General features: G+C 39.6%; 1 protein-coding gene across 1 annotated transcript; it reads left to right on the top strand.

The window, feature by feature from the left end:
- Positions 1-4,755: 4,755 nt before the first annotated feature.
- On the top strand, positions 4,756-9,465 carry LOC114172946. Its single transcript, XM_028057119.1, has 5 exons — positions 4,756-6,369; positions 6,454-6,741; positions 6,820-8,390; positions 8,751-9,103; positions 9,161-9,465. The coding sequence occupies exons 1-5, from the start codon at positions 4,756-4,758 to the stop codon at positions 9,463-9,465; spliced, it is 4,131 nt and encodes a 1,376-aa protein (XP_027912920.1).
- Positions 9,466-10,351: the final 886 nt, after the last annotated feature.

The raw sequence follows: 10,351 nt of genomic DNA on the forward strand, positions 1-10,351 counted from the left end.
TTGAAACTAATTCTCTTCTTCCAGGATCAAATTCAACTTGATATTTGTTACTTTCCAATGGTTGCAATCCGTCGATAACATTTCTTGGCAACAGTACCCCACCTTGATATGTAACAATAAATAATTCCATGCATTGTGTTTGACGAATTTGCTTCTTATCGACGGACCAAATGCATAATAAAGCACTATGAACAAGCTTCCTTTTTAAACATGGAAGTTGGTGTGTTTCATTCACATGCTTATCCTTTTGTTCCTGTAAATGACATCACAAACTGTAGAAGAAAAAACATTGACGAATAAACTTTCTCTAGTTCCATTTCTTTTTCTTTATTTTCCCTTCCTTCTGCAGTTTATATTACTTCTTTTTCTATTCTTTCTTTTTCTGTTTTCTCCTTCAGCCTACGTTGATCCTTACTGACTTGTCTTGGTGTCATAAATTTCTACTTCTTTTGATGTCCCTCATGCCTCAAATAAAGGGAACGTTCATCAAGATGGAGTGTTTTAAAACGAAGCCATGCCCATCCCAAAAGAAGATGACAAGAGTCCATGGGAGCAATATCACATAATACTTCTTTCACACATTGCCATGTACTGAATTTGATCCATCAGATGAAAGGTTGCTGGTAACTGAGTTTCTCCACCAATCTTTGGCTCACAACATTGTTTTCGCTTCCGTAATCGAATGCAACCAAACTGGATGGCCTTCGGTTAAACACTTTGTATAATAAACTTCCTTTCCTATTCCAAATCTAGATAGCCAGGCTCTTAATACCAAATGATGTGAATCCACAGGGTTCGATTGTTTGATTGATCTATCATTTTGGAATGCTAACAAGCAAGAAATTTGAGAAATTATTTAAAACGAGAAAATGGAAACATAAAAGAAGATGGAACGGAAATTGATAGACATCACACTTCCAAAAATGAAAGATAAGCCTAAGAGTTGAAACACACAAAGGGATAAAGGACCTTTGATTAAACTCATGGATTCTTGAATCACTTATGAATTTAGGAGAATCACTCTCACTAAGATAGATGAGATGAAACTCGTTTATTTTCTGAATAAAACTCAGCTTGCCTTCATTGATGAAAATGGTTCAACTTATATAGAAGCTTTAACCATCAGAATTACAAAAGACACTTAAATTTCAATATCATCCCGCTTAAAGCTATTAATTAATGATCCACTAAAGATAATAACGATCCGCTACTTAATGGTTGATTGTAACTGAATTTAAGGCTTCCAAAAGTCATCCAAAAACTTTGAGCAAAGGTCCTCTTGATCTTCCAAAGCTTGGTTCTTAAGTTGGCATATGGACCCTTATTTCAACTTGAAGATAAAGCAAAACTAAATCCCATTAATTGGTTAAGCACAAACACAATTTGGTCAGCCAATTTTACAAAGCATTGGGCCCTTATTTAAATAAAAGAAACTGCATCAACACGGCGCATTAGTCATCCTCCATTTGACCCATATGCAATTTACATCATAGCCTCCTTCTTCTTGAAGATTTGTCCTGAATCTTAAGACACTAGTTTTGATGTAAGTTTATTATGATCTTGTGAAGGACTTTTAGATTTTCAAAAGTTGAAACTTAATCTCTTCTTCCAGGATCAAATTCAACTTGATATTTGTTACTTTCCAATGGTTGCAATCCGTCGATAACATTTCTTGGAAACAGTACCCCACCTTGATATGTAACAATAAATAATTCCATGCATTGTGTTTGACGAATTTGCTTCTTATGGACGGACCAAATGCATAATAAAGCACTATGAACAAGCTTCCTTTTTAAACATGGAAGTTGGTGTGTTTCATTCACATGCTTATCCTTTTGTTCCTGTAAAATGACATCACAAACTGTAGAAGAAAAAACATTGACGAATAAACTTTCTCTAGTTCCATTTCTTCTTTCTTTATTTTCCCTCCCTTCTGCAGTTTATATTATGATGAAGGCATGACCACCTCCTTAGAAGCTCCCTCAAGAAGGATCACTAGAATCATGTCTAGAGGGGAGTCTTCTATTCCTTCACTTTTATCTTTGTTTTGCATTACTTTAGTTTGAATTCCCTAAGTTGGTTTCTAGTTGATTTATTTTGGTTGACTTGTTGACTTTAATCCAAAGTTGACCTTTTACCAAGATTAGATTAACTTAAACCAACATGTTAATCCTTGTTTGTCTTGTTTTGTAGGTAATTAAGAGAAAGTAGAGCATGGCTAGGTGGCACTTGGTGATTGGAGCACTTGGATGAAGTGGAAGAGAGAGGAAAGCAAAAAGCATAAAGCAAAAGCAAAAGTAGACATGTACCTTGTCTCCTTTTGCCTTTGTGGTTTATGCCTTAGAAGGTCACTTGGTCTCTTTCCTCTTTTGGCCTAGAATCCTCATGGGAATGCCTCCACCAATCATCTCCCTTCACTTGGCCAAGACTCACTCTCACATTAGGTTTAGGGTTTGCTAGTTAATCCTTTTTCATGTTTTTGTATTTGCTAAAGGACCCCTATGAACTCCTATTTAAAGGGTGCTCCTTGTCTTGTAAAAGGGTTGATCATTTTGTTATAAACTTTGTGCATTCAACCACCAATTTTCGTGAGCTCTCCTTCCTAGAAGTGAACTCACCTTTGCCTTATCTTGCTTGCAAGTGGCGGCACCATCACTCATCTCTAGGGCTTGGTTGGCTTAGATCCCCCCCTATGAGTGGCGTGCTTCTTCCATTCTTCATCTTCTATGCTTTCCATTTTTATTGTTTCTTCTTTCATTTTGCTCTTTAGTGTTGTTATTGCTGTGTGTGTTTAAGCTTGAATCCAACTCTCTTCTTCCATTCATGAGCTTGAGAAATGAACCTTCACATCTAGATAGCATGCTATCTTAATGTCCAGTGGGAATTTTCAAAAAGCTTTCTTAAACAACTTCACCATATTCATAACTCTAAAAGGAAACAAGATAATCCTTCATCATTTGGTATCTAGAGCTTTGGTTGCAATCCGTCGATAACATTTCTTGGCAACAGTACTGATGAGGACATCTCTCACCAACCTGGATCCAAGCTAACCAAAGAAGAGGAGAACTCTCTACAAGGGATAGGAGGTCCTATGACGAGATCCAAGGCCAAGCAAACCAAGGCAACATTACAAAGGCTAATTCTAAATCTCTTAGAAGATGTGGTCAAGGATCCTACACATAAGCTTGTTTACTTGATCACTTGGAAGGATGAAGCTAAGGATGAAGTTGAGCTCCAAAATGCGTGAAAGCAATATTGGTGGCACATAGTGGCATGGAAATTTTTATGTGTTAGTTCGTGTGGCACATAGTAGCATAGGAATTTTTATTGTGTTATTTTTAGGGTGTTTTTAATTTAATGTAATGTTTATTTTTGTTAATTTCCGTGTATTTTCAATTAAATGTAAGGGAACTAAGTGACTTGTTCAGCCAAAAAGCCATGTGGCCGTGCTTCTAGAGTAGTGGAGCGGTTATTTTGATAGTGGGGTGGTTACCTTGGTAGCAAATTCAGCACCCTAGACAAAAACAAGGGCTGAACACGTGAACTTCAGTTTTTTTTTTTTGGATGATTATTGAATGAATTCTCTTTCCATTTTCGTGAAGAATTTGGGTGAGTGTGATGCTCATTGATCCTTGTGTGAATCAAGGCAAAATCCAGCCATCATAGGTGTGAAGCTTATGTGTGGTATACGTGTGGATGGTGTGATGCTATCCTTCATTGTCTTGTAAGTTTTCTTGTTTGAATTCGTGTTACATTGTTTCCCTTGTATGTTGATTACGCTACTCTTGGTCCAGAATTCTTGAATCAATCTTACAGAACCTAATGTCCATAGAACCTTTTTCACGTCAAGCATGTTTACATCCAGGGCCTAATCCAATACGTTCTGAAATCATTTCGTTGCCATTGTTATTTTTCTGTTATGGAACCTTCATTGATCTCGTGCACATAATTCTTAAAGGAACCTTAACGAACCAAAGCCACGAATAGTAATTCCTTTGGATGATAACTGAATGTTGAGATTGGGGTGCAGCGTGACCTTGTCCAGTTGTGTGTGCCATTCTATTCCATTTCAATTCTGTTTTTCCAGCAAATCTAAACCCTTTAGATCCTTTTCCCATTAAGATTCCTATCATTTGGTATTCAGAGCTAGTTAAGGGTTTGTATTGAACAGCAACAAGAAGGTACTAATCTATTTTGCAACGTGCCAATTTGTGTTCTGAATTCTGGAAAAGAAAAGAAATCCAATTGTTATTGTATGTGAGGGCTGCTATAAAAAATTTCCGAAACTGAAGAATATAAGTGCAGCATTGTGTTTGTTCAAAATTGAATTCTGAATTGGCATGGTTTAAGGGCAGTTGCTGTATGTTTTTACAAGTGGTGAATTCTGAAATTTTCAAGTCTGCATTGGAGTTAAAACCGTGACCTAGTTAGTGTGTCTTTGTTTGTGTGGTGTTCTTTGCCTTCTTTTTGTGTTTTGGTGTCTTGTTTTTTGGCCTCTAGTGATAGCATCATTACTATAATTGTTATAGGCGCATTCTGCATTTAGGTAGATCATCTTTGTGTGGCTGAAGTAACCTTGTGACTCTCAAGGATTGAGTGCATCAAGAGTGGTAAAAGGCTAGAGAGAAATTTACATTATTAGTAAAAGCCGAATTGAGAGAAACACTTGAGAGGAAATTATTTGGTGAGGTAGATTAGGTGCTGGATTCTATTTGGCTTAACCTTTTATCTTGTCTACAAGCATTATTTTGTGAGATGGCAGATTCAAACCAAGAAGGAGGGGCAGGCATTAGTCCCATTCAAATGCAAGCTCTTACTCAACATCTTGAAAGATTACTCCGACAAGCCAATGATGAGATACATGAGAGAATTGATAGGTTGGAGAATGATGGAGTAACAAGAAGAGGTGTAAGGAGGCAAGAAACAAGGGTGGCGAGATATGATGAAGAAAGGAGGAATAGGGAGCAGTGGGGCAATCCTCTCCAAGGAATTAAACTAAACATTCCCTCTTTTGCAGGAAAGAATGATCCCGAAGCTTACTTTAATTGGGAGCTCAAGATGGAGAATGTGTTTGATTGCGGCAACTTTGAGGAGGAACAAAAGGTGAGGTTGGCAGCATCCGAATTCTCACACTATGCATTGATTTGGTGGCACAAGCTTCAAAGGGAGAGGCAAGGAGATGGAGATCCACCAGTAGACACATGGGAGGAATTGAGGAGGCTCATGAGGAGGAGATATGTCCCTGCATCCTATCAAAGGGATATGAAGTTTAAGCTTCAAAGAATTACTCAAGGAAGCCGAAGTGTGGAGGATTACCACAAAGAGATGGAGATGTTAATGATCCAAGCTAAGCTTGAGGAAGATCCTGAGGTAACAATGGCTAGGTTCATTAATGGGTTGAATAATGATATCCGTGATGTGGTTGAGTTGCAGGAGTTTGTGGAGATGGAGGATCTTCTCCATAAAGCCATCCAAGTAGAAGAGCAACTCAAAAGGAAGGGAGCTTCAAGGAGAATGGCGTCGTCTTCTACTTATGGGTGGAAGGACAAGGCTAAGAGGGAGGGATATAAGTCATCACCCTATTCGGCCAAGGGAGAGACCAGTTCGGCCATGAGTACCAAGGCCACCAAAGAAGCGGATCCTAAGCCTTCTAAGGGCAATGAAGCTGTACCAAAAAGAACTAGAGACATTACATGCTTCAAATGCCAAGGCAAGGGGCACTATGCATATGAATGTCCTACCAAGAGGACTGTGGTGATTAGAGATGATGGAGGATATTCTAGTGAGTCAGATGCAAATGAAGAATCTGAAGGAGAGGAGGATGAGGATGTTGGACCAGAAATGAACGAGAAGGGATTGTTGATGGTGAGGAGACTATTAGGATCTCATATAGAAGCCATGGATGAAAGCCAAAGGGACAACATTTTCCACACTAGGTGTATTGTCCAAGGGCAACTTTGCATGGTGATTGTGGATAGTGGGAGTTGCGCTAATGTGGCTAGTACAAGGCTAGTATCCAAGTTGAATCTTCCTACCAAGCCTCATCCCAGACCTTACCGTTTGCAATGGCTAAGTGATGAAGGAGAAATTAAAGTGAAACAGCAAGTGGAGGTGCCCATAGTCATTGGGACTTATTCTGATGTGATTTCATGTGATGTGGTGCCTATGGAGGCGTGTCATCTATTGTTGGGGAGACCATGGCAGCATGACCACAAGACCATCCATGATGGATTCTCCAACAAGATCTCTTTTACACATCAAGGAAAGAAGGTGGTGCTTAAACCTTTAAGCCCACAAGAGGTGTGTCATGATCAAGTGAGGTTGAGAGAGAAAATCATGAGAGAAAAGAAAGTTGAGAGTGAGAGCGTGGTAGAGAGTGTGAGTGACGAGAAAAGATCAAACACTAAGAGAGAGGAAAAGAGAGGCAAGGAGAGAAACACCAATGTGAGAGAGATAGCAAAAGAGAGGGAAGTGAGGAAGGTGTTGTTAGCACGGCAACCCTTATATATGCTTGTATGCAAACCTGTTTTGAATACTAACCCTGAATTTCCCACTTCCTTGCCATCTTCTATTTCTTCTATTTTGCAGGAATTCAAGGATGTTTTCCCCTCGGATTTGCCTAGTGGATTACCACCATTGAGGGGAATAGAACATCAAGTGGATTTGATACCTGGAGCCACCATTCCAAACAGGCCAGCGTATAGGAGCAATCCCGAGGAGACCAAGGAGATACAAAGGCAAGTGGAAGCTCTCTTAGAGAAAGGTTGGGTAAGAGATTCTATATCTCCATGTGCTGTTCCTGTGATTTTGGTGCCTAAGAAAGATGGTTCTTGGCGCATGTGTAGTGACTGTAGAAGTGTGAATAGCATTACCATTAAGTATAGGCATCCCATTCCTAGACTTGATGATTTACTTGATGAATTGCATGGTGCACAAGTGTTTTCAAAAATTGATTTGAAAAGTGGATACAACCAAATTAGGATTAGAGAAGGAGATGAATGGAAAACTGCTTTTAAAACCAAATTTGGGTTGTATGAGTGGCTGGTTATGCCATTTGGATTAACTAATGCACCAAGCACATTCATGAGGTTGATGAATCATGTTCTACGAGATTTTATAGGGCATTTTGTGGTAGTGTATTTTGATGATATTCTGATCTATAGTGCTGATTTGGACTTGCATGCTCAACATTTGCATTCTGTGTTATCTGCTTTGAGACATGAAAAGTTGTATGCTAATCTTGAGAAATGCATGTTTTGTCAAGACCATGTGGTATTTCTGGGTTTTGTGGTGAGTTCAAAAGGGGTAGAAGTTGATCAATCCAAAGTGAAGGCCATACAAGAGTGGCCAACACCCAAATCCGTGAGTGATATTAGGAGTTTTCATGGCCTGGCTAGTTTCTATAGGAGATTTGTGAGAGATTTCAGCACCTTGGCAGCCCCCTTAAATGAGTTAGTGAAGAAAAACGTGAGCTTCAAGTGGGGGGAAAAACAAGAGAAAGCTTTCCAAACTCTTAAGCAAAGACTAGTGAGTGCACCCATCCTAGCATTGCCCAATTTTTCCAAATCCTTTGAGATAGAGTGTGACGCTTCTGGCATAGGTATAGGAGCTGTTCTACTTCAAGAAGGCCATCCCATAGCATACTTTAGTGAAAAATTGAGTGGAGCAGCCTTGAATTACTCTACTTATGACAAGGAACTCTATGCCTTAGTGAGAGCCCTCAAAACTTGGCAACATTATCTTTTTCCCAAGGAATTCGTTATCCATAGTGACCATGAGTCTCTTAAGTATCTCAAGGGTCAAGGTAAGCTTAATACAAGACATGCCAAATGGGTTGAATTCTTAGAGCAATTTCCATATGTCATTAAGTACAAGAAAGGGAAAGGAAATGTGGTTGCGGATGCCCTATCTAGGAGACATGCGCTACTATCTATGGTTGAGACCAAGTTGTTGGGTTTGGAAGTGTTGAAGGGGTTGTATGAGGAGGATAAAGAGTTCGGCCAAAGGTACAAGGAGTGTGAAAAGATGGCCAAGGATGAGTACTATAGATTTGAGGGGTTCTTGTTTAGAGCAAATAGGCTATGTGTTCCTCAATCTTCCATTAGAGAACTCTTAGTGAAGGAAGCACATAGAGGGGGGTTGATGGGTCATTTTGGAGTGCTTAGAACTTATGACATCTTGCATGAGCATTTCTATTGGGTTAACATGAAAAAGGATGTAGCCAAACTGTGTGAGTCATGCATTGAGTGTAGACAAGCTAAGTCTAAAGTTCTTCCCCAAGGTTTATACACTCCTCTTCCTGTTCCTGAACACCCTTGGGTGGATTTGTCCATGGATTTTGTGCTTGGATTGCCTCGATCAAGTACTGGCCGAGACTCCATACTAGTTGTGGTGGATAGGTTTTCCAAGATGGCTCATTTTATTCCATGCAAAAAGGTAAATGATGCTAGTCACGTTGCTGACCTTGTCTTTAAAGAGATCATTAGGATACATGGTATGCCTAGGAGTATTGTGAGTGATAGGGACTCTAAGTTCTTGAGCCACTTTTGGAGAAGTTTGTGGGGTAGATTAGGAACTAAGTTGTTGTTCTCTACTACTTGTCACCCCCAAACAGATGGCCAAACTGAGGTGGTTAATAGGACACTTGGTGCTATGCTTAGAGCAGTGTTGAAGCACAATCTGAAACGTTGGGAGGCTTGCCTACCCCATATTGAGTTTGCTTATAACCGAGCTGTCCATTCTTCCACTAATCATTCTCCTTTTGAGGTAGTGTATGGGTTTAATCCTTTATCTCCACTTGATTTATTACCTGTGCCTAACATTTCTGTGTTTAAGCATACTGAAGGACAGGCAAAGGCAGAGTTTGTGCGGAAGCTTCATGAGAAAGTTAAAGATCAAATCACCAAGAAGAATGCGAGCTACGCAAAGCAAGCCAACAAAGGTAGAAGGAGAGTTGTGTTCCAACCAGGAGATTGGGTGTGGGTACACATGAGGAAAGAGAGATTTCCCGAACAAAGGAAATCCAAGTTGCTGCCTAGAGGAGATGGACCATTCCAAGTCTTGGAAAGGATCAATGACAATGCTTACAAGATCCAAATGCCAGGTGAGTATAATGTGTCTCCTACTTTTAATGTTGCTGACTTATCTTTGTTTGATGCAGGTGAAGATGGTTCGGCTTTGAAGAAAGCTGGTTCGGATTTGGAGACCCATCCGGTTCAAGAGGGAGGGAATGATGAGGACATCTCTCACCAACCTGGATCCAAGCTAACCAAAGAAGAGGAGAACTCTCTACAAGGGATAGGAGGTCCTATGACGAGATCCAAGGCCAAGCAAACCAAGGCAACATTACAAAGGCTAATTCTAAATCTCTTAGAAGATGTGGTCAAGGATCCTACACATAAGCTTGTTTACTTGATCACTTGGAAGGATGAAGCTAAGGATGAAGTTGAGCTCCAAAATGCGTGAAAGCAATATTGGTGGCACATAGTGGCATGGAAATTTTTATGTGTTAGTTCGTGTGGCACATAGTAGCATAGGAATTTTTATTGTGTTATTTTTAGGGTGTTTTTAATTTAATGTAATGTTTATTTTTGTTAATTTCCGTGTATTTTCAATTAAATGTAAGGGAACTAAGTGACTTGTTCAGCCAAAAAGCCATGTGGCCGTGCTTCTAGAGTAGTGGAGCGGTTATTTTGATAGTGGGGTGGTTACCTTGGTAGCAAATTCAGCACCCTAGACAAAAACAAGGGCTGAACACGTGAACTTCAGTTTTTTTTTTTTTGGATGATTATTGAATGAATTCTCTTTCCATTTTCGTGAAGAATTTGGGTGAGTGTGATGCTCATTGATCCTTGTGTGAATCAAGGCAAAATCCAGCCATCATAGGTGTGAAGCTTATGTGTGGTATACGTGTGGATGGTGTGATGCTATCCTTCATTGTCTTGTAAGTTTTCTTGTTTGAATTCGTGTTACATTGTTTCCCTTGTATGTTGATTACGCTACTCTTGGTCCAGAATTCTTGAATCAATCTTACAGAACCTAATGTCCATAGAACCTTTTTCACGTCAAGCATGTTTACATCCAGGGCCTAATCCAATACGTTCTGAAATCATTTCGTTGCCATTGTTATTTTTCTGTTATGGAACCTTCATTGATCTCGTGCACATAATTCTTAAAGGAACCTTAACGAACCAAAGCCACGAATAGTAATTCCTTTGGATGATAACTGAATGTTGAGATTGGGGTGCAGCGTGACCTTGTCCAGTTGTGTGTGCCATTCTATTCCATTTCAATTCTGTTTTTCCAGCAAATCTAAACCCTTTAGATCCTTTTCCCATTAAGATTCCTATCA

Source organism: Vigna unguiculata, unplaced genomic scaffold (assembly GCF_004118075.2).
Source record: "Vigna unguiculata cultivar IT97K-499-35 unplaced genomic scaffold, ASM411807v1 contig_78, whole genome shotgun sequence".
In the NCBI taxonomy this organism is placed as follows: Eukaryota; Viridiplantae; Streptophyta; class Magnoliopsida; order Fabales; family Fabaceae; genus Vigna; species Vigna unguiculata.